General features: G+C 42.6%; 1 protein-coding gene across 1 annotated transcript in view; it reads right to left on the reverse strand.

Moving 5' to 3' along the window:
* Positions 1-589: 589 nt before the first annotated feature.
* Positions 590-24,849, reverse strand: part of ENTPD5 (ectonucleoside triphosphate diphosphohydrolase 5 (inactive)) — a 58,599-nt gene continuing 34,339 nt past the window's right edge. The window contains exons 8-14 of the mRNA XM_068104629.2: positions 21,148-21,227; positions 19,417-19,481; positions 18,679-18,780; positions 17,640-17,774; positions 17,467-17,523; positions 8,293-8,411; positions 590-4,574 (exon numbers count right to left, since the gene is read on the reverse strand). Of these exons, the coding sequence (XP_067960730.1) occupies positions 4,503-4,574; positions 8,293-8,411; positions 17,467-17,523; positions 17,640-17,774; positions 18,679-18,780; positions 19,417-19,481; positions 21,148-21,227 (630 nt within the window). The 3' untranslated portion in view covers positions 590-4,502. The remainder of the gene's footprint in view (positions 4,575-8,292; positions 8,412-17,466; positions 17,524-17,639; positions 17,775-18,678; positions 18,781-19,416; positions 19,482-21,147; positions 21,228-24,849) is intronic.

Raw genomic sequence — 24,849 nt, forward strand, 5'->3', positions numbered from 1 at the left:
TGCAAAGTTTGGGCTCGATCTGTTCAGCTGTTTCGGAGAAAAGGGCTTTTTAGTGTTTTTCACGAAAAACAATATGGCGGCCAAACCACGTGACTTATGACGGCAAATAAATTTTGAACCTTTTTTTTTTTTTACTTAGGTCATGCAAAAAATGTCATATTCGTGGGAACAAGGGTTCTATTTGTCAAACTCTAACATCATAACGTTAGCACTTTTAATATCTTAAACATGTTTCTAGCCAATCACTTGGTGAAACGTTCGTGCCAATAGGACCAACGGTTGCAGAGAATGTTGATTTTAAAGTTTTCGGACATGGATAAGAGGGTTGGGGGTGGAAGAACAAGAAAAACTCTACGAATAACAATAGGTATTCCTCTGCATTACATGTAGCGGAAACCTAATTATGTGACAAAGAATACAAAACAAGTGCTTTGCACTTTGCACACAAGAAAAGAGTATGAAAAACAAAGCATTTTGGTTAAAACAGGACTTTGCAGAACTTGAGACATAAAACAAGCTGCAGCAGTTGTAGTGTGCAGATAATCATATTGCACATTTGCAAAAAAAACAAAAACAAAGAAACACAGGATCTTATTTAACTCATGCAGTGTATTTCGCCACGCTCGGCGTAATACAGCAAAACAATCATTTTATACACATTTCTATTTATTCACAGATGTAAACAAAACAAAACACACTCGAAAATCGACATTATATACAGGACATCAATTAAATTCGAACATGCCACAAACACTCCCCTATCAAACAGAATATATAGAGCTGCACAAAGAAAACATTTTCCGACTGCCTTTTAGTTCCGTTCGCATGACCCCTGTACAGTCTAGCGAGGCCTCAATAAAGGCGTCGAGGAAGCAACACATTAAATACCTTTCACCCTGCAATATGATTTCCTTGCACCGATTCTGAGTGATAAAAAACAAGGCATTATTAAAAAGACAAACCCGACAAAGCAACGATACAGTGCACATTTAAATGGTTTCCTGGTGTCGATTCTCACAGAGTTCAAAACTATTTGTGCCAAATCACAGACCAAAAAAACAACAAAAAAAACTTTCACTAAACTGGTAAAACCCCATAAATGTAGACACTTAACTACTACCAAATAAAGTGTTTGCAAAGTACAAATGAAAATAATATTGGTGTTTTTCCACATTCAAAAAATCATGTACATTTTGTTTTCTCACCCCTATCAAATAAAGTTAAGTTAAAGTTAGGAAAAAAGATGTACAAGGTGCAAACTAATAAGCGCAAACTCAAGTGTGCCCCAACTCAAAAAACATTAACTTCCATGGCTCTTTTCTTTAAACATTTCACAGTTAATTTGAAGCATGCCTCCTTGACCAATCCCTACGATGGCACGTGCAAGCTGCACACACCATGCAGTTAAAAGAAGTGCAAAAAATATTACTGGTACTTAAAGTGTTGATTAATCGATATTCAAACTCATCTCAATTGGCTGGGTGTTGGTACTTCTTTCACCAGTCATGGTAATGAAGCAAAGGATTTATTCGACTCCATGTGCCTGACTCAATCTTTGAACTTTGTGACCTGGAATTTCTACCAACATCAAATCGTCCCCTCTGGAATTGGTAATGACCCAGCACTCCTACTAATCTCTCCTGTTCTTCCTCTGCTCATGAGTGTTGACATCTCTCTGGCTATTCTCAGAGAGCTGCCTCAGCGCTGGCAGGTCTGGAAGCTCACTCAGGCTGATTGGTTGGAACTGCAAGCTGCCTACAGGACTGTTATCCTACATCTACCGCCCCTGATATTAACTCAGCCTGATAATTCTTCCACAGAACCATGCTCTCTCTTATGCATAGATATTCATCCCATCTCATATTCAATTGTGATACCCTTCCCATCATGCCTGGTACACTGTATCCTGTGGTTAGGCAGTTGTCTTGGACCAATTGCCTTCTCTTTCTGGAAGGCAATCTCTGATCATTCTACAAATCTGCAACAAGTGTGTCTCGGGAGAAGCAGTAAACAACATCTGGCCAGCCTCAAGAATTAACTTTCAAACTTGCCACCTTTGTCAAAAATCTGGTGGCATCGTGTTAAGTCGGCCTCTGGAGTATGCTCGCCCGACTTCACTTCCTTCACTTTGAATGGCATCACAGCAGACTCTGCTCGTGGGAAGGCCGAATGCCTCAATTCTGTGTTTGCATCCAAATCTTGTGCCCCCAACCCTCGGTCTTGGTATCCACCCTTACCCGTCACACCCAACCACTCCTAGACTCTGTCTTTTTTTACCTAATAAGGTGGAGAGGTTTCTGGCAACCCTTGACTATGACTGCAACTGGACCAGATAGCATCAGTGCACGTGTCCTGTTGCCTCAGTGCAATAACCTGCTCTGCCACTCTTGCACATCCTCTTTCTACTTTGTTCACCCTTATCATTTGCACTCTATCATCTTCCATCTGCTTGCAAGTCAGCTAACAACATGACTGCATTACACAAACATGGTGCAAAACCCGATACACTTAACTACAGACCTATCAGCTTACTTCCAATCATCAGCAAGGTCATGGAATCCATCATCACAGTTGACATCAAATTCTTCCTGTTCTCCAACAGCCTCATCTCGGATCATCAATTCAGATTTAGACCACGTCACTCTACCCTGGACAGGCTTATTCAACTCTCCGAACAATTGAAGGATTCCGTCTGTCAGATATAAGATTATGGCCAGCTCTATTGACAAATCCCCAGCATTCGATACAGTCTGGCATCCTGCCTTGCTCTCCAAACTCTTTTCCCATGGCATCTAAGGCCAACTCTTCACATGGCTTACTGACTCCCTCTACTCTCGTAGCTAACATGTGGCACTCAACGGGATTTTCTCATCTCTTCTCCCTGTCATGATTGGAGTGCCCCAAGGCAGTGTTTTTGGCCCCATCTTATTCCTAATCTTCAACAATGATCTTGGTTCTCTGGAAAAATATTTTTTCTCTTTGCTGATGCCTACACCCTCTGCCATGACATCCTTCATCCTTCAGATAAACAGGCAGCAGCGTCTTCACTCTCTGCAGACCTTGATAGGATCACAAGCTGGTCATACACTTGGAATACGTCGTTCAATCCTGAAAGGTCTCACACTCACTCTGCATCTCTGAAAAGACCTGCAGTTTTCACCCTCTCACCCCCTGAAATGTTTGTGCAGGGCGAATGCAGTCTGCCAGTAACCGCCTTCGGGTAAAACTCCAAAATCCCGTCTCACTGCTCACCTCACTCATTCGTTCCTCTTTAATCACACCTGTGAAATCAACTTCCTCATTCTCTTTAATCACAATCTTCTCTCCAGGGCTTCAATACAGCTGTTCACCACCATCTCAGGTAATCCGCCATTCTCAACATCTTTCAGTGTTTCTAGTTTTCCCTTCCACCTCTGTGAGTGAGAGTTTGTGGCTGCCTCCATTTTGTTTACCCAGTGTCCTCCCCTTGTTCTAACTCTTCCCTACATCCCTAATTTGAGCAAGTCTCCCTCTATTTTGTCCTTCAACTCTGCTGTTGATGTATTATTACTTGCCCCTCCCCCCCCCCCCCCCCCCCACTCTCTCTTTCTATTGCACTTTTTGTTCTGTTACGTCTTGATCCGTTCAGTGTCCCAGCTCCTCCATGAGACTCGACACTGCATACACAAAAAGAAAATCGTAAAGTTTCTCCCCAAGCAAATTTAGCCAATACCAATAAAGGGGTACAAAAACTTTTCCAAATACAGCTCGCCAAGTAATTGGGATGAGGTGCAAATGAAAACCATTTTAAACAATTTTATGACATATACTTTGTTATGTACAGAAGTTAATCGAAACATGTCACAGATGCAAAAACCGGTCAAAACTGGCTCATCACATGAGTACAGCATTTCACACCAATGCAGTTCATCTTCAGCTGTACGTGAACAGAATGACGTGATCACCGTGTGTTGGAGTGCATTCAAGATCAAATACAACATGAACACCTACCTGTTTGTTCCAAAAATATGACGACTATAGTAAATAATTTGAGACTGCTCAACCTTTACCCGATTAGTACCGATATACAAGAACTGATGGAATTTTCAATACTCCGAGTGCAGTACAGCTGATGGTGACAGTGCAATCTCACTCGTCTACTCTCAAAAAAGTTGTAATTTTGAAGTTCTACATGGAGCACACATTGTAAGCATCATCATTACCCCTCTTAGTTACAAACAAAAGCAAAGACAACTTTGATGTTATTAACACCACAACCAAAATAGTCACCAAAAAAGAACTTCCTTCAGAAATGTAAAAAATATTTCAGATAAATATATCACTCAATCTCAACGAATAGAATAGTAAACCCATGTGGATTTGGTATTCTATCAGATGAGCAGTGCAAAATCATTACTTTCACGTAGCCCTTTAATTCGTGCCGTTGTGAAAACAATGGATGTCCTTCTGCCGTGTGTGCAGCTCAGGGTCGTGCAGCTGGACCCGATGTCTTTGCGCAATGTTTACATCTGGATTGACTGGAAAGCAGCGCCCAATGCCCAGCTCGTCTCAACATCTTTCACCTTCTTCGCCAACTGTTGACAATGGGGGGAGAGAAATGCACACGCTTATTAACATTGTTATGTTATAAATTGTGATTCGTGATATCAAATTTACTTCGGAGATTTGCAGCCGATTTCGTCCAGTAGAAGCCGAGAAACGAATTTTCAGTCCCTGTGTTAAAGTTGTACAAATAAAAACCATTCCGTATAAATGGAGGGGCATTTTTTTTGCTTCCCTTGACAATTATATAATAAATTGAGGGGATCCATTCCCAAATGTTTGTTCCCATTCCCATTATAGAGTGATGTGCTTTTTGGATCTTTAACATCCACCGAAGGCGAGACGCCCTCTTAACATCCATCCGAGGGACGGCACACAGACTGATGAATCACCCTGCCAGTAAAACACCAGGATGGCGGTTTATAGATGGTCAGGATTCAAACGCAGGCTAAACTATTCAAAGACGAGTATGTGTACCTCTAGGCCATCCTGCCAACCCGTACACAGGACCGATCGGGGCTCTTACGATTTACATCTTCCTGTGACTTTAAATATTTTCGAATTTATTGTAGTAAACATAAATTTAATTTACAACGTCTTAAATAACGTCCAAACAAATAAGTAAAATATCTTTAATGGTAATTGATCTGCCGTGAATGAAAGATCGGTTGATTGGTTGATATTTATTTCCATCCAATAAACAATTATATATGGTACAATACCCATAATGATGCTGAAAATCAGGTTTAAGAACAATTACTTTTTAAATATGAACACAATACATTTGTTCATCGTACAAGACTTGATTCAAGACGATATAAAAGACTTGAAAAAGTAAGGGAAAAAAAGATTATTTGACCCAGATGGGCCTCGAACCCACAATCCCCAGCTCTGGAGACTGATGCCTTATCCATTAGGCAAGCACATTAGATTTTTGTAATGGTATATTAAAGGGGTATAAAGTGTGTGTGTGTGTGTGTGTGTGTGTGTGTGTGTGTGTGTGTGTGTACATATATATATATATATAAGTTTAAAGCAAAACCTATGGCACTTAGGTGGAATTTGTTTGGAAAGCCATTAACTAGACCTATTAGCCGATGTATATTCCAAGTTTCAGCGAGTTTCAATGTATAACCCTTGAGATATGACCGCCAACACATTTCGGGCAGACGAACCGCCGGACTGACAGACACCAACGTTGATTCGAGGGTTTTCTTAATAAAACTCAAGAATGCGGGAATGGACGTTGCTGAAATTTGGAACATATTACCTCGATGTACAAAGCATTTACTTCTGAAATTTGCAGCTGATTTCATCCAGTAGAAGCAGAGAAATGAAATTTCAGTCCCTATGTTAATTAAATTAATTAAAGTCCCTGGTGTTGGGCTAGCGGCTAGGGTGCCGGCTTAGGATCCTAGGAGCCTGGGTTCGAATCCCGGTCAATCGCTGAATTAACGCCAGGGGGGTTGACTCAGCCTGTCATCCTTCCGAGGTCGGCAAATTGAGTACCAGTTCACTGGTAATTCCCTGCTTGTCGTTAAAGGCGGCAAAAAGGGTTGGCGTCAGGAAGGGCATCCGGCCGTAAAACATTGCTTCAAAAAGGGGACCGAAAAACAACAACAACCACAGTTCCCGAAAAAGGCCAACCCCCGCTTGCGGGGAAAAATGGCCTCTAAAGGTGTTTTTTTTTTTTTTAATGTTAATATTGCACACAGAGAAACTGTTCCATATAAAGAGAGGGGCGCTTTGTGCCTGCCTTGATAAAGTAATCTGAGATTGCAGGAAAAATAATGGATACACCATTTTAAAGTTGAGGGATACATGTGTCTGTTCCTTAAAGGGTTAATGCATGCAATGGTCTCCCTGGAAAGGTCGTGGCAGCGGAGGGGGTGGATAAGTTTTAATGGGGTTTAGATAGGTACATGGAAGCATTGGAGATTGAGAGGTAAGGGGATATTGGCTTGTGTGAATGGTAGGTATCTTGTGTGTGGATGGATGATGATACTGGGGTTGATGCAGCACAGACATTATAGGTCGAATGGCCTCCTCCTGTAGCAAAGTTCCTTATGTATACTTGTGTACCCAACTACTTACATCCTCCCAGCCAGATATCCTCCCATTCCCAGCCACTCTTTGCTTCTTTGTTCAGCAGTGAATTTTGGAACATTGAAACAGGTTATAGGAAGCAAAGTTATATGCACCTAATACAATGAAGAAAGGTTTGTGTTACTCGTCTGTCGTCTTTCATGGAAATCAAGGGGATATCCCAATGACAGGCTTTACTGACATCCCAATGAGTTTTCAAACTCCTATCATAACACGTGTGTGACTCTTTTGTCATCACACGACAAGCATAACAACCACTGTAGGTTTATCTGCCTTACGTCTTGAGGGAATGTTTGATAATCTGACAGGATGATATTTAGGGTTTGTAGTATCTGCAATTTTCCATTTCATGATAACTATGTTCATTGCTGACTTGGGGATGGCTGGCATGGTCAAAAAAAATCCTTATAGAGGTGCCTACTCTCGAAAAGCGATTTATCATTCTTCGTAGGAACTTGTCAACTCCTTCCTCTGGGACACAATACTCTACCATAAGACTTTGCTCTGACTATTGAATAATTCTATACTGTTTGTTGATTTAAAAAAAAGGATTTATCGTTATGCAAATCAGACACAAGTGTGAACCATTCTCACAACTGGAATGGAATGTGCAATGAACTTTGCTCGTATATTTTATCCTTGGGTTCTATCTCATCATGGTGCGAGTGACAATATGCACATTGACCGAAGGGGGCAGTAGTCAGGAAAAGGTTATAAATAAATACTGGTAGTGGATAAAACAGTGGAAACACCTGGGTTTTGGGGAAACGAAAATGAGGGACACCAAGCAACATCTTCTACACATGTGTGGTCTATGTGTTAATTAAACAAATAACATCTCAGCATGCTCAGGGTCATGTTAAAAGTGCTGCACAGGCCTGGTTGTCTAAAATTATGGCTAGCATGGCTACAAGAGGAGACCCCCCCCCCCCCCCCCAATTCCCCCACAGAGCACGTGTCACCCAATGGTTTGATGAGCATGGCACTGATGTTATCCATACGTCAAGGCCTTATCAGGCACCAGATATGAACCCAATCGAGCATTTATGGGATATTCTGAAATGACGTCTGAGACAGCATTTTCCACCTTCATCATACAGATGTGAATTGATTGACTTTCTCGTGAAAGAATGGTGCCGCATCCCTCCTGCAGGATTCCAGACGCTGGTGGACTCTATGCCATGGAACATACAGGCCATACTGGCCGCACATGGTGGCACAACACCCAATTAAGTGACTTTACATTGGTGTTCCCATTTTTTTTGTACACAATCTGTATATAACCAAAATAAACAAAGAAATAAACACAAATCAAAAAATGTGGTAAATATGTGCTCTCACAGGTGAGTGTTCTCACATGTCTCTTATTTTTGACACAGGCAGCAAGGAAAGATTAAAGTGAAAGGAGAAGCCATGATGGTACAGAGTTAGCCGGATAGAGCTCAAACTGTACATGCAAATGCTGCAAGATTTCCTTTGTCTGGTCAGACAAAGATGGTTTCATCATCAAGGAATGATGTCTGGTCAGAAACAGAGTTTCAACCTCCCCAACCTTTTTTGTTGGAAGAATAGATTCTTCCTTTTCATGCATATAACCTGTCCACCAAAAAAAAACACCACCAACAAAAAAACCCCACATCTTACCACCAGCTCCATGTACTTGGGGAAACCAAAGCCTCTTTGTAGCAGTGCCGAGATGTAGGTGAGATCGATGCACAGGAATGGTTGGCTCGCTAGATTTCCAAACTCCATCCCATCACATACTGGCAAGAAACGCAAGATTAATAATTTTCAATTGACACTTTTTAATTTATCTTATTATTTTACATGAGAGAAATAGTCCGACATTCATTAGGAAAACAACCTGACAGTTACAGAAGAACCATATTTGTGGTGGAAAAAATTGCAATGAAAGAAAATAAATTCTTCCTGATGAATATCGTCAAGGACGGTGATGAGATGTTATGAGATTCGATATGAAGGAGGGCCATAGAAGTACAGCAGCAACAACAGCAATCCAGTGAGAGAATGGCATCAGAAGTACTGCCCACTAAAACTGAAGGCCAGTCTGGAGCAGGCATAAGCTCACAACGAAAACTTTTTCTGAGTTCCGTTACAGAGAACTTCAATGCAGGAGGGCATTTGGATCAACAAGCCTGTGCAATGGTTGCCAACCAACTTATGGTTGTTTGTTCATGCTCTTTACCTTTTTAAATGTTGAGCATCCAGCAAGTAAAGCAACACTTAACGTTTTAAAGGTCATTGGTATGACCCGGCCTGGAATCGAACCGCCAACCTCCCAGACTCGCTAACCATTATGCCACCAAGTCTAATTAAATTTTCTGTTGGTCATTTTCCTTTTTGTCTTTGCCTGTATTATTTGGATTATATGTATGTTGGCTGGTGGCCATCTTGGATTTAAGGAAAACCTTAAAAAACTCTTTATCCAGAACTGCGAAATGGATCAATGAGAAATTTCATATAAATAATCAACTCCGCATGAGGAACTAGAACGGCACTCAGAAGAGAGCATACCTCCGCCAGGTGAACAGTTTATGTTTTGTATCCCAGAGTAGACCAGAAAATCACAATACAGAATCACATTTAATCAAAATCATCCGTCCACAACTTTTTGAGATATCCCACTTTGTATCGTTTTTGGCCCTACCTCCCAATGGTGAAGAATCACTTAAAAAATTATACTAGCCGGATCCGGATCCAGATCTTCACCAAAATTGAATAGATTCTTCCTTTTCACGCATGTAACCTGTCCACCAAGTTTCGTCCAAATCCATCAACAACCTTTTGAGATATCCTGCTATATGTTGGTTTTAGCCCTATCACTCAATGGTGAAAAATCCCTAATTTTTATTTATTTATTTATCATATCCGAATCCATACTCAGATCTTCACCAAAATCGAATCGATTAGTCCTCGTCACACACACAACCTGTCCACCAGGTTTCGTCCACATCCGTCCACAACTTTTTGAGATACCCTGCTATGTATCGTTTTTGGCCCTACCTCCCAATGGTGAAGAATCACTTTAAAAATTATAGTAGCCGGATCTGAATCCGGATATTCACCAAAACCGAATCATTTCGTCCTTGTCACATACACTACCTCTCTGCCAAATTTCAACCGAATCCGTCCACAACTTTTTGAGATATCTTGTTCACAAACAGACAGACAGACAGGGGTGAAAACATAACCTTTGGTGGCAGAGGTAACTAGACGCCACTCAGTAGCGTGCATACTCCCGCCGTGGGTTTAGTTGGAATAATACGTTTTGTTTAACATCCCCTCTCCCCAAAATAATAAATGAAAAAGAAAGTAGGCCCTAACTGTCAGAGAATTTATTTTGATATATCTCGGAATTGGAGAAGAAAAACATCATTTAAGAATAAGAATAAAAGCTTTAATGCAGTAAAACAGAAAAAATCTTTCCCAAAAAAATTCCCCAAAAAAATTCCTGGATCCGGAATAATATCCTGAGCTTCACCAAAAACTAATCAATTCTTCCTTATCCCAAGGGCAATCATCCCACCAACTTTCATCCAAATCCGTTCAGAACTTTTCCAGATATCTTGTTCACAAACACACGAACACATGAACATACGAACACACACACACACGGACGGACACATCGAATGCATTACTCCCTGGCGGGAGTAATAAACCTGAAAATCGCAGAGCCAGAAGCAGAATTATTTATTTGGTCTGGGAAGCCCATGCAAGGTTTCTTCTTCTTCAGCCTCTCACAACCCTGGGTGAATATGCGATCTTTAAAAAAAAAAGTTGGAATTTTGCCAAATCTGTTTTATTCGTTTGTTAATATACCGCAGCCATTGACAAATCTGGAATTATAATTTCATTTGAGGTTCAAATTAACCCGGGAGATTGTGTCAAATGATGCCTGCAAGTCTGTACATGTGATAAATAAATTAATCGTCCACAGTCGAAGACATCTCGGGATATGCTCCGCAGGTTGGTCGGAGCGATGAAGAGAAGGACAAGTTCTGGTGTGCGATAGAGAAGCTGATGGAAAACGTGAAAGATGAGGAAGTTGTTGTGGTAGGAGGAGACCTATATGGACATGTGGGAAGGAGTATGGATGGTTTTGAGGGAGTTCATGGGGGTTACGGATATGGTGTGAGAAATGGAGAAGGTGAAAGGATTTTGGAGTTTGCAGATGGAGCTGATTTGTTGATTTGTAATACTCAGTTCCAGAAAGAGGATAATAAGCTTGTTACAGACACGTCAGGTGGGTCGACGACAACCGTTGACTACTTGATGGTGCGTAGGCGAGATAGGGGGCACCTCCGGGACACAAAGGTGATCCCGGGGGAGGAGGCTGTTTCACAGCACCACTTGGTTTTTTTTTTTTTTTTTTTTTTTTTTTTTTGTATACAAGGTCGAGGCTCGTGAAAGAGCGAACATTAATCACACAGAAAGACAAACTGACACATAAAACATATAACATAGGGAGCGGTAGACAAGATGGGGAGAGAGGGGGAAGGACACAAACACAACATTTGAGAGCAGGGACCGAGAGACATGGAGACATCGAGAGATCTGAGAGAGGGCGAGGGCTTTGGGGGGGGGGGGGCGTGGGAAGGGGGCGGTGGGAGAGGTATAAAACATATGGACACTGCCAGGACTTCCAGGAAAGAAGTTGGAATTTCAAACAAGGTGGATCTGGGGTGAATTAGCGGGGGTAGAAAAGATCAAGGTTTTGGATGGGGGAAGATAAGAGATGGTGGTGAACAGCTGTTTTAAAGACCTGGAGGGAGGAGTGGGATTGAAGGGAGTGAGGGAGTTTGTTCCAGAGGCGGGAGAAAAGAGGAATGAAAGAGTGAAGGTGAGCAGAGAGCCGAGATTTCGGCAGTTTAACCATCAGAGGGTTGCTGGCAGATCTTGTGCGACCTGTAGGAATATTTGGGGGACAGAGCACAGAGAGAGCTGGGGGTGCAAGGCCGGAGAGGAGTCGGTAGAAGACAGAAAGACCATCTACCTGCCTGCGGTGAGTGAGTGAAAGGCCCTCAGAGATAGCTTCATCGCGGGAGATTCCAATAATTCTGAAAGCTTTGGTTTCAACAGCGTGAAGCCGAGCTAGGTGTGAGGCAGGAGCACCGGCCCATAGGGGAGAACAGTATTCCATTGAGCTGCGGATGAAAGCCTTGTATGTGGTGAGGAGCTCAGGTGTGCCGAGGAAGGACTTCGCACGACGGAGGATGCCCAGTCGGCGACTGGCTTTGGAGGCCAGCTTGGAAATGTGGTTTTCCCAAGAAAGATCATGGCAGATAGTGAGACCCAAAATCTTGAGCGACAGAACTTCTTGGAGCGGATTGTTGAGAAAGTAGATGGGAGGGTTGTCCAGTCGATCTTTTCGGAGAGACATAGTAAGAGTGTGAGATTTGTCAGGATTGAAAGACATGTTCCACTTGTTTGACCAGTCTGTGATTTTGTCCAGGTCTTCAGAGAGTGAGGAGGCAGCAGACTGCCGATCTGAGGGAAGAGGAATGGAGCGGCAGAGAGTGGAGTCATCAGCAAAGAGATAGAGAGGATTTTCGAGAGAGTCAGAGAGATCATTGATGAAGACCAGAAAAAGCACGGGGCCCAGAACACTGCCTTGGGGAACTCCAGCCTGAACAGGAAGAGGAGATGAGAGAAACCCATTCAGGGCCACACGTTGACGACGACTAGAGAGGAAGTCCGCCAGCCATGCGTGGAGATTTCCATGGATACCAAAGGAGGAGAGTTTGGTGAGCAGAGCGGGGTGCCAGACCGTGTCGAAGGCACGTGATATGTCGAGGGAGACAGCTCTAATTTCCTGTTTGGCATTGAGGACCTCCATCCATTGTTGAGACAGCAGAAGCAGCATGTCCAGAGTAGAGTGACCTGGTCTGAAACCAAATTGATGATCAGAGATCAAGCCATTGGAGAAGAGGAAAGTTTTCATATCCGAAGCAATGATGGATTCCATGACTTTGCTGATAATTGGGAGAAGGCTGATTGGTCTGTAGTTGCTAGGATCTGTTTTTGCACCTTTTTTGTGCAAAGCGGTGATGTTGGCTGATTTCCAAGCAGATGGCAGTTGACCTTGAGCAAAAGAGAGGGTGAAGAGAACAGAGAGAGGGTGAGATAGAGCAGCAGAGCAGGATTTTAGGACCCGTGGGCTGATGCTGTCGGGTCCAGTTGCAGAATCAGAGTCGAGGGTTGAAATGGTTGTCTGCGACATAAGGGTGAAAGGTGCGAGGAGAGCTCGGCGGGTGAAGTACCAACCGAGAATGAAGGTGTGGAGGTTGAAAGAGGCGACAGTAAGGGAGGCATTAAAAGAAGGCTGAGTAGGGTAGAGGATGATGTGGTTGAGCTTGAAAGTGGTTGGATGTCAATGAAAGCTAGTCTGTTGGAAGCCATTGGTGAGGTATGTGGATGGACAAAAGGACCACCGAGGCACTCGGAAACATGGTGGTAGGATGATGAAGTTGGAAAGAGGATTGACGAGAAGAGGAAGAAGTTCAAGGAGTGGCAGAAGGCGAAGGGTACGGGAGCAGAAACAGCAGAGCATGAAAGTTATAAGGCAGCCAAGAGGCTGCAAAGAAAGAGGTAGCAAAGGCGCAGGAGGCATGTCGGAAAATGTTCGGAGAACGCTTGGATTCGGAAGAGGGTCAGAGAGCAGTATTCAGGATTGCAAAGCAGATAGCGAAAGAGAGGTGTGATGTGATGGGGGTGAGTTGCTTGAAGGATGAAGTGAGACAAATCGTTGTGGACCCAGATGGAATTAAAGGAAGATGGAAAAGATATATGGAAATGCTGTTGAATACAGAGAATGAATGGAATGGCAACATAGAGAGTAACCCAGATTTACGACCGGCAGAGAAGATAACTGAGAAGGAAGTTGAGGAAGCGATAAAATAAATGAAGAGTAGAAAAGCGGGAGGGCCGACGGTAGTTGTGAGAGATATGTTGAAGGCAGCAGGAAGTTGGGGTGTGAAGAGAATGACAGAGATCTGTAATCTGGCGGTGAAAGAAGGCCGCATTCCAGTGAATTGGGAACTGAGTACCCTCGTCCCTCTATACAAGGGGAAAGGTGACCCTCTAGAGTGTGTCTCGTACCGAGCGATAAAGTTATTGGAGCATGGAATGAAGGTATTGGAAAGGGTGTTGGAGAGGAGGATACGAAAGAAAGTGAAGATCGACGAAATGCAGTTTGGATTTATGCCAGGAAGAGGAACGACAGACGCGCTTTTTATTGTGAGGCAGTTGCAGGAGAAGTACATGGAGAAGAGGAGGAAGTTGTTTCTTGGGTTTGTTGATCTGTAGAAAGCATTCGATAGGGTTCCACGCAATGTATTGACATGGGCAATGAGGACGTTAGGAGTGGAGGAATGGTTGATCAGAGTAGTGATGGCAATGTACAAAAGAGCGCGCACAGCTGTAAGGATGAAGGACGGGAACAGTGGTGAGTTTGAGGTGAAGGTGGGAGTGCATCAGGGGTCGGTACTAAGTCCACTACTATTTGTAGCTGTGATGGAGGTGCTGGCTCAGAACGTAAAGGAGGGTTTACCGTGGGAGTTGTTGTATGCAGATGATCTGGTGTTGATTGCGGAAAGTATGGATGGACTGAAGGAAAAGATGAACAAGTGGAAGGAATGTATGGAGGAAAAAGGTCTGAAGGTGAATATCGGAAAGACGAAGGTGAGGGCAAGTGGTAAAGCATGTGGTGAGGTGGAAAGAACTGGGAAGTAGCCATGTGCTTTGTGCAGGAAGGGTGTCGGAGTGAACTCCATTCAATGTACAATGTGCGCTGAGTGGGTTCATCAAAAATCTAGTGGTCTGAGAGGGTCATTAACCAGTGTGGCAGCTACATTCAAATGTAAGGTGTGCACAGAGGGAGCTGCAGATGGAGGAAATGTTGAGTTGGATCTTGGAGATGGCGTGAAGCTGGAAGGTGTGAAAACATTTTGCTACCTCGGAGACATGCTGAATGGAGAAGGCATGCTGAATTTATTTTTTTTGTATACAAGATCGAGGCTCGTGAAAGAGCGAACATTAATCACACAGAAAGGCAAACAGACACATAAAACAAATAACATCGGGAGCAGTAGACAAGATGGGGAGAGAGGGGGAAGGACACAAACACAACATTTGAGAGCAGGGACCGAGAGACATGGAGACATCGAGAGATCTGTGGGAGGGAGAGGGCTTTTGGGGCGAGGCATGGGAAGGGGGGGGGGGGGTGGGAGAGGTATAAAACATATGGACACTGCCAGGACTTCCAGGAAAGAAGTTGGAATTTCAAACAAGGTGGATCTGGGGTGAATTAGTGGGGGTAGAAAAGATCAAGGTTTTGGATGGGGGAATATAAGAGATGGTGGTGAACAGCTGTTTTAAAGACCTGGCGGGAGGAGTGGGATTAAAGGGAGTGTATGGAGACAAAAGGTCTGAAGGTGAATATCGGAAAGACGAAGGTGATGGCAAGTGGTAAAGCATGTGGTGAGGTGGAAAGAACTGGGAAGTGGCCCTGTGCTGTGTGCAGGAAGGGTGTCAGAGTGAACTCCATTCAATGTACAATGTGCGCTGAGTGGGTTCATCAAAAATCTAGTGGTCTGAGAGGGTCATTAACCAGTGTGGCAGCTATATGCAAATGTAAGGTGTGCACAGAGGGAGCTGCAGATGGAGGAAATGTTGAGTTGGATCTTGGAGACGGCATGAAGCTGGAAGGTGTGAAAACATTTTGCTACCTCGGAGACATGCTGAATGGAGAAGGTGGATCAGACTCGGCAACGGTTGCTAGAGTGAGATGTGCATGGAAGAAGTTTCGAGAACTGAGTGGCGTGCTGATGAGGAGAGGAGTGTCGGTGAAGCTGAAGGGAAAGTTGTATGCTGCATGTGTGAGAAGTGTTATGATTTATGGGAGCGAGACATGGGTAATGAACGTAGAGCAGCAACGAAGGTTGGAAAGGGTGGAAATGCGAATGGTTCGATGGATGTGCGGATTATCGTTGAGAGAGGAAGACAAATGATGAATTGCGAAAAATGATGGGAATAGAGCCTGTGATTGATGCTGTGAAGAGGAACAGGTTGAGATGGTTTGGTCATGTGTTGAGGAAGGATCAAAGTGACTGGTTGAGAAGAGTGATGGAAATGAATGTAGAAGGAAGTCGAGGACGGGGAAGACCGAGAAAGACTTAGCTATAGATGGTGGAAGAAGAAATGTGGGCAAGGGGGCTAACAAGGAGAGATGCAGAAAATATGGCAAGATGGAGAAGATTGTCATGGGGACCGCAAGGCTAACCCCCGCTTTAGCAAGGAAAATGGCCTTAAAATGCATGTTGTTGTTGTTGTTGTTGTAGTCGAAGACTTCTTCTTCACGCAATAACAACTTCTAGCTTCCAGACCGTACATCCAATCATCTTCAAATTTTGCACACTTGTTACTCTTCATGACCTCTACTACAGTATGAAGTTTCACGTCGATCAATGAAGTGGTTCAAGAGATATAAATGTTTTTATTATTTGCGTTTAATTAACGATATCTGCCAAACCACGTGACCTATCGCAAATTCCAAAAGGACATTTTAGTAGACTGATATGCTGAACAGATCTGTGAAGTTTCCCCTCGATTGGATCATAAATGAGGGAGGAGGTAGGTTTTAAATGTTTGTGATTTAAAACGTAATAACTCTGAAACCATGTGATGCATGACGTCATGCTCACTGACCTTTTTGTTCGTCATGGGTATGCAATTCTGCCTGCAAAGTTTGGCCTCGATCTGTTCAGGCGTTTAGGAGAAATTGGATTTTAGTGTTTCTCACTCAAAACAATATGGCGGCCGAACCATGTGACCTGTGACGTAATAATTACCATTGAAATATTCTACAGACCGAGTCCCTCCTATGGTGAAAATTTGCTCTCAATCGCTCCAATTATTGCAGAGAAAATTGTTTTTAAAGGAAATTCCAGACAAAATTCCCCAAAAAAATTCCTGGATCCGGAATAATATCCTGAGCTTCACCAAAAAATAATCAATTCTTCCTTATCCCAAGGACAATCATCCCACCAACTTTCATCCAAATCCGTTCAGAACTTTTCCAGATATCTTGCTCACAAACACACGGACGGACACGATCGAATGCATTACTCCCTGGTGGGAGTAAAAATGTTTCTGAACTATAACATCATCAGTCACATGGTATCGTGGCTATCTTGGAATTAAGGAAAGAATATTTGAAAATCTATATCTCCAGAACCTCTCAATGGATTAATCTGAAAGTTCACATGTATGATCGACTACCTATGAATATTTTTTTTGCCAACCATGACGATCAGTCACATAGTATGGAAGCCATCTTGAATTGAAAAATAACTTTAAAAACCTTCTTCGAAATCACTTAACCGATCAAAACCAAACTTTACAGATATGATTGACTACCCAAGAGGAAAATTTATTTAAAATTATGACATCATCAGTCACGTGGCGTGGCCACCATTTTGGATTGAAGGAGAATATATTTAAAAAAGATTTCTCCAAAACCACTGAACTGATTGATGTGAAACTTGAAACACATGAGCGCGTACCCATGTGGAAAGCCACGATGTCAATGTGGTTTGGTAGCCATATTGCCGAGAGCAATACGTGGTTTGGTAGCTATATTGCATAGAAGCCTATCACCACTGCTAACAGTTCTAGTTCTATAGTATTGAAGTTATGTGTAATTCATAAAATCTATGCGCAACTACAAAATAGATAAAAGTACACATCACAATGCAGCAAAACAAATAAACAAATAAAACAAATAATAGATTTGCTCACCTTCTTTTGCCTTATCTTCATAATGTTGCACAAGTAGAGTGCCACCATTCTCATCAGCTTTGGTCAGAAAATGGAGAAGGGTTATAAAATAAAGAGTGTGTTCGGCTGCAAATATATTAAGGAAGCTAGCAAGGCTTACAGCCAGTCAAATAAATAAAAACGTCTGCACTTACTGATAAGTCCTACATCGACCGCTCTGTCAAAATAGTAAGAGAAAGCATAAAATACATGCTCCTTCAACTCGTTGGGGTGGTCGACTTTTCCCTCGATGATCTTTTCCACTCGTTGAGAGCACAACTTAAAGCTTGCTGTGTGCAGGGATGGGAAAGGATGGGTGGGGGGGGGGGGGGGGGGGGGGAGGGGAGGGGAGAGACGACCATTCAGGTGAACCACCTTCCAACCTTTAAGAACATTTGTGCAATCACTGAGGCCCTAAAATTATGAGTTGCTGTTGGAGCTTGAAAGTAGTTTCCAAGATTATTAATTCAAATTAATTCAATGTCTCAAAGGTTTCTGAATTACAAGCATTTTAGGTCATCTCATCTCGAAGCTGGAAGAGATGAGCTCATAAAATGGATTGTGATGTCCGGGTGTCTGTCTGCCCATTAACTTTTTGCAATTTTTTCTACTCCTCCCTTATCACCTGCTGATTGTTCTGAAACTTGACACATGAACACAATACAGTAGCCCCCACAATCGCTCAGGCTTTGAATTTTCAATTTTGGATCATGGGGGTTCCCAGGGAGTGGGAGGGAGAGTGGGGGGGGGGGGGGGAATCCCTACTCATCCTTTATATACCAAGTGACTGCTCTGAAAACTGATACAGCCCTTCTATTCGATGGTCCACAGAATCACCCGGTCTTATATTTTTCGATTTTGGATCAGGGAGCACCCAGTGGGGATTCCCCAAAATCAGCAGAGGTCTGAACTACAATCTCAAGGGATTACCATCAGCCCACTTGGGGGAGGGGGAGGAGGATGGGGGGAGGGCTATTTTTTTTATATACATGCTATTGTTATATTATGTCATGATAATGAAAATCAAAATTGACTCAAGAAATAAAACAACCAGGCTCTTGGGAAGTTTTTTCTTTTAGAGGGTTGCGAGGTCGTTGGGGGGATGCCTTTGTCTGGTGTTTTGCACATGAAAACACGATGATAATGTGGAGACTCTAAACTATATAAGGACAAACATGGATAAAGACAAGGTACCTCCTTTGACCCCTCCAATTTTGTATGCTATCCCTGCATGAACCCACTTGCTCTTGTATTGGGATGGTAGACACGGGCTCAAAAGCCTCCGTCCATTTTCCACTGTGAGATAAAACAAGAAAAGAAAATTACGTTGAATTCGCAAAATTATCAAAATAATTACAGTTACAACTATTATATAGAAAGCATCTCAAAACGCATAGCCCATAGTGCCTTCTTTGTACTAACTAAGCTTGATGAAAGCAGCTAAAAAGAAAAAAAGTAAAACTTGTTAATCAGTTAACTTATTCATCTGCATATTCTCAAAATAAAGGTTTGTTGAAAATTTGATGACAAAAGCTGAAATGATTAAAAAATTATGAGAAAAGCAGGTTGTGGCATGGGCAGACACACTGAAACTCAAATGGTAAATTAATTAAAAAAAACAAGGAAGTGATCACAAAACCCAGCCGTCTCGCATTAACAAGGCCTATTTCTCATTGTGACCGAATTATCCATTAGTCTTCTCCATATTCTCATAATAAGGGTTTATTAAAAATTGATGACACACGCGATTGCAAAACCCCGTCTCCCGCTGTGCAGGCAGATGGGCTAAAAATAGCCCAGAGCTTTCCACACAAAGGGAAGAAAAACTGGTCTGGATGGAAACAACAAATAAAAAAAATAAAAACATAGTACACCAAATAAAAGTTGTTGGTATAATCACTGGCCATACATAGTACAACGTAGAATATTTACCAGCAAGACTCTCCACTCCACCAAGAACAGCTAGTCTTGCGGACATTAAACCAAGTCCCAGGTAGCTGGCAGGAGCAAACAAAACATGAACGATTTAGAAAGTGAGTAATTACTGTACGCCAATGCTGTACAAATAAACATGGCGATAATGTCATCCAAATGTGGGCCTATGTCTGCTAAAAACTAACAGGACAACTTTTATACATCAACATATCCTTTCTATTCCAAAAAATATATAATATTGGGTGCCATCCATGTTTTGACAGCCCATTTACAGGGTGGTCCAAAATGATGTGCAACTTGTCAAACAGCCGTCAGAATTTCACTAATAGGGCCCTCTTTTATTTTCAGGTTGCCTAAAGAACAAGGTTTAAAGATTTATTTTTCCCCATAGAAGTTTCAACCATGTTGAACAAATCTCTGTGCTCCAGCAGATGCTCATTTTGGAGACGTTTTTTTGCAATGAAGTCATATTTTTCAACACAAAGGCTGTTTTGTAGGGTCTATCCAAATGTAAGAATTCCACAATACAAACCATAAAACGTAATGTTGAAAAGGAGACACTGGAAGTGTGAAAGACCAAATTAAAGGACACACCAGTCGAAAACCTTCAGTGAGAACACCCGATAAGATAAAGACTGCAAGAGAAGATTTGCAGGCTTCTCTGAAAAAGTCAATAATACACTGAATGTATTGCACGCCCGATGGCAAAATACACGACGATCTGAAACTCAATCTGTACAAGATACAGTTACTGCACCACCAGACAAAAATAAATAAGAGAGAGGCGAGAGGTTCAACTATTGCACCACCATTGCCCAGCATATCGAAGAAGACCAGGATTTTCTAGACAACATCTTCTTTAGTGAGGTCCACTTAGATCTCAGCAGCCATGTGAACAAACAGAACATGAAATTTTGGGCAGAACACCAACCACATGAACATATGGAACTCGTTTCTGTAGCGAAAATAACGGTTTTGTTTGCTATTGGATGTAACAGTATAATAGGATGTTTCTTCTTTGAGAACAAAGCCAGACAAACAGTGACAGTGAACACAGAATAGATATGTGAACATGCTGCAGAGAAGATTCCTTCTGGCACTGAGCAGGAAGCAAGACATCACTATGAATTCAGTGATATTCCAGAAAGACGGTGCACCATCACATATGTCTAATGGTGCTTTGAAGTTTTTGAGACATTTCCCTGTTGAGACTCATTTCTCGATGGACCGCCAACCCATGGCTTCCTTCTCCCAGCATCTGTCTCCTCCTGACTATTACCTATCCCTCAAAGCTCCCGACTACTACCTATTCCATGGTGGGCCGTCCCTCAAAGCTAAAATCTACCAAAATAACCCACACACTGCAGGAGTTGAAAAACATTAGATCGGAAGTAAGATGCGTACCAGCTCCAGGTCTCAGCCGAGTCAGACAACTTCAGTGTCCATGTGGCAGCTGCCATCCAGAGGTGTAGTGCTTGGATTTAGCACATTATCAACTATGAACCTATGAAATTGCCTCCTAATGCTTGTTGAATTTTTTTTTTGTTATGCAAAATTATGCCACATGCTTTTTCAAAGCCAATCAAGCACCTCTAAAGGTAAGGCTGCTTCCACAGAAATTACTAGGAAATTCACTAAGTTGCATTAACTGCTCAACTATGCTTTTTCATATCTTGAAGATGTGCAATGAAAACCGAAATCGCTTTTAGCAGGTCAGGATGATCTTACCTGTGCGAATAGAGTTTGTATGTTGAATTGAACATCTTGAAAGAAGTCGAATAACTTTCATGTACCTCTTGTAGCGTTTTCTGGGACATTAAAAACAATAAATTGGCACAGAGTGAGGTGCGCTAGAGAAATTAAAATGAAAAGAACAAACCACGTTATGTAAGAATTTTAGAGCAGTTGAAGTAGTACTCCTGGCTCTGGGGGGTTGCTTGTGTACATCTCTCTTTAACGGCCAAACTTTTGATTTTCCTGTTCTATATGTTGACACCCTTGGAAAAAATCTGGGTAACACTCCCAGATCAAGTACGTTTTTTCTGCACACCCCAATACGTGATTATGACTTGAGGCCAATTAGCCGAAATAGCAAAATTCAGTTTTCATGGAATAATTCAAGAGTAGGCAGCTTTAGATTCAAATGTAACATTTATTTATCATGTTTAGACATAACTAACACATTTTTAGCATGGTTCAATACTATAAACTGTCTTTTTTAGAAAAAAAACCCGTCATTTAGCTTTTTTTTCTCCAAAAATCACTTTCAGTTTGAAAGGCGCTCAAAATCCGATCACCTCTCATACACCCAATTATGTAGATAAAGCAACCAAAATTTGTCAGAAGCTTCCTTATGAAGCCCTTTAATAGGGATAAACATGGGTTTCTTTGTGGCTTATCAGTCTTTCACATTTTATATTTTCAGCATATGGTCCGACCTTGCCGATTTTTACAGCCGTACAAACGTAACTAATATCCATTTTTTGTTTTTCAGGCGTGGCCGCTGACGATGGAGTCTGTTACTCTCTCAGGACCGCCCGAAGACAGTTCGTTTGATGCGACTAACTGCATCATCTGCCAGAAAAGCGCGGGGGATAAAACTGTGAGCACAACTAATGGTTGCAAAAGGATACGAGAAGCAAGTTACATCCACAATGATCAAGTTTCCAAATGGCTTAAGCTGGTTAAAGGAGATGGGTTTGTTTATCATGTGACCAATGACTGTTACAAAAAATACACCATGACTTCAGTTCTCAATAGGAAAAGGAAGAGTCTCGCTGTATGCCAAGACCTGTCCCGTTCTGAGCAGGAAGAAGATAGAAGTACTCGTTCTAAGGCCGTCCGACATCCACCGAATACAGAGACGTCCACAACAGCCTTACGTCAAGTGAAGTGTATTATCTGTGACAGTAAATCACACAAACAACAGTACACGAAATATCGCATTAGTGAATCAGGCCGTGCTTCAGCCTTTCTGGCTGCGACAAACTTCTTTCAAGATGATGTGTTCACCCGAACGTGCGACCTTCAAGATGCGCATTCTGTGTTTGGAGCAGATCTGTACTACCACAGGGACTGCATGACTAAATACTTGTATAAGTATGACTCTCGTGATAAAGCTTCCATACCAAAAGTGTCTGAGAAACAGCTTGCTTGGAATCAGGTTGTTAAAGAGTTAGAGCAAGGCCTAAAAGAAGGGAGGGGTTATGAACTTTGTGCTATCAGAGACTCTTTGAACAATATTGATGACAAATGTAACTTTCGTAATAGAGATGTAAAAGTTTTCTTGTTGAACACTTTTGGTAATGAGATTGATTTTACATATCCCAGTTCGTTCAAAAAATCAATGATGGTATTCAGTGTTCCAAAGAAAGTGTTAGCTGAGCGCATTCGTTCCCTTGATCCTGTTCAGGTATGCGCTGGTGTGATTAGGAAGGCTCTAGATGAGTATGATTTTGGCCTTGACGATAGCTTTTGTGATGCGCATGATCTAAAGCATTCCTTGAGCGAGATGAATATCCCTGAACCTGTACTACGTTTTTTCAGTCATTTGTACAATTTCAATCCTGACACATATGCAAAAGCAGCCGAAGCTGTCATGACAGAAAGTGATGAACCAGTTGATGAGGATGAAGAAGATGATGATGACTACGATACCGGTAGCAAGCCATCAGGTAACAGCCTCTCCACACAGCGTTGCAGAAAGATACAATCTGTCTTCCAAGTCATGTATTATATCCATCACTGCGGTAGAAAGAGAACTCCAATGCATATTATGAATGTGGAATCAGTTCATGGTCTTGGGCGTGGTGGCAAAATTGTAACTACAGTTCTAAACCACGGAGGACTAGCAATCAGCTACCCGGAGCTGCGTAGGTACCAACATGACCTTGCCACGTTTACAGCACAGCACAACAACGATCGCGTTTCACTGCCGTCACACTTTGATCCTGGGCAATTCACCTCCGGTGCAATTGACAACTGGGACCATGAGGGGGCAAATGTATCTGAACATGACACTGTGACTGTTCTCTACCAAGACAAACCCCCATCGTCGACCAGTAAACCAAAGATTTCTGACACGCAGGTCACACATGGTCCACAGTCATTCAGTTTAATATTAAAATGCCAGGTACTGTCCGACTTTCACAAGCCTGCTCGCCGTGCTGACATCCCAGCAACTTACAAAGTGGCCGAACTGCCTTACACTTCCTCCGAAGCCGATGCAGCAAAACTGAAGGATATTTCTTGGTCCCTCGCACGCTTGAACGTCATGCATGATGAAGTGTCCATCTACCCCGAGTCACAAACAATGCCATCTTGGAGTGCTAGCAACTCTGTTTGGACGGAGGAGGCCATCCCATTAAAGAATCTTGCATTTGTGCCTGTTCTGCCGCATCCAGTTACAGAGTACGCGACAGTTTATACAGCTATGAAGAACTTTATGGACATTGGTTCTCAGCTGACTCAAAATGAGATACCAATGTATTGTGATGAAGGTGTTTATTGCATCGTCCGTGATATACAACTGCTGAGACCAGAGGAATTCAGGACCCTGGTTCCATGCCTGGGAACGTTTCACTTAGTGAAAACTGTTTTGAAATGTATTGGCAAACTCCTGGATGGAAGTGGCGCGGACATCACATGGTTGCAGGCTGGTGTTTTTGGTCCAACTGTCATCGAGAATTCTGTTCTACATGGAGGTCACTACAGCCGCTGTCTTGAGGGTATGCAGCTCCTTGCTGAAGCCTTTGAACGCCTCCAGTACAAAGAATTCTTCTCCGAGAAAGGCATCGACCAATATACACATGAGCTTGCCATCCTGACGAACCTCCAGTCTAGTGTCAAGGAGAAATGCATCACAGATAGTCAGAAGTATATGGTTCAGTTTGCTGATGCATCAAAAACGTTGGTCGAAGATTTGAACAGATTCATCCAAACACGGTCTGATACCAATGAAAACTTCAAGTTCTGGACCCAGTTCTTGCAAATGATGGATATTGTCCGTGATCTGTTGAGAGCTGATCGTGAAGGGATTTGGGAACTGCATCTTGACGCTGTCCAGCGTGCATTGAACCTGTTTGCGGCATTCGATTCGACCAACTACTTGCGATGGTGTTCTCTCTACCTTGAAGACATGCGACGTCTACCTGAGACTGCACCATCAGTTCATGAACAATTTGCCAAAGGCAATTTTTCAATCAGAGAGATACCCGGCCGATTCACCGCTGTTGGAGGAGACCAGAAATTAGAGCAAAGCATTAACCTTTCATCTAAGTGCAGCGATGGAGTCATTGGACATGCAAAGCAAAAACAGTATGTCGCCCAGTGGGACCTAATATACCATGAAATGATGGCAGTGAAGAACCTACATCGGCAATACAGTGATGTGATTGACAGGACACATGAGACTTACAGCCACCACGAATC

This window comes from Myxine glutinosa, chromosome 9 (genome assembly GCF_964187855.1).
Source record: "Myxine glutinosa chromosome 9, kmMyxGlut1.1, whole genome shotgun sequence".
Taxonomy (NCBI): Eukaryota; Metazoa; Chordata; class Myxini; order Myxiniformes; family Myxinidae; genus Myxine; species Myxine glutinosa.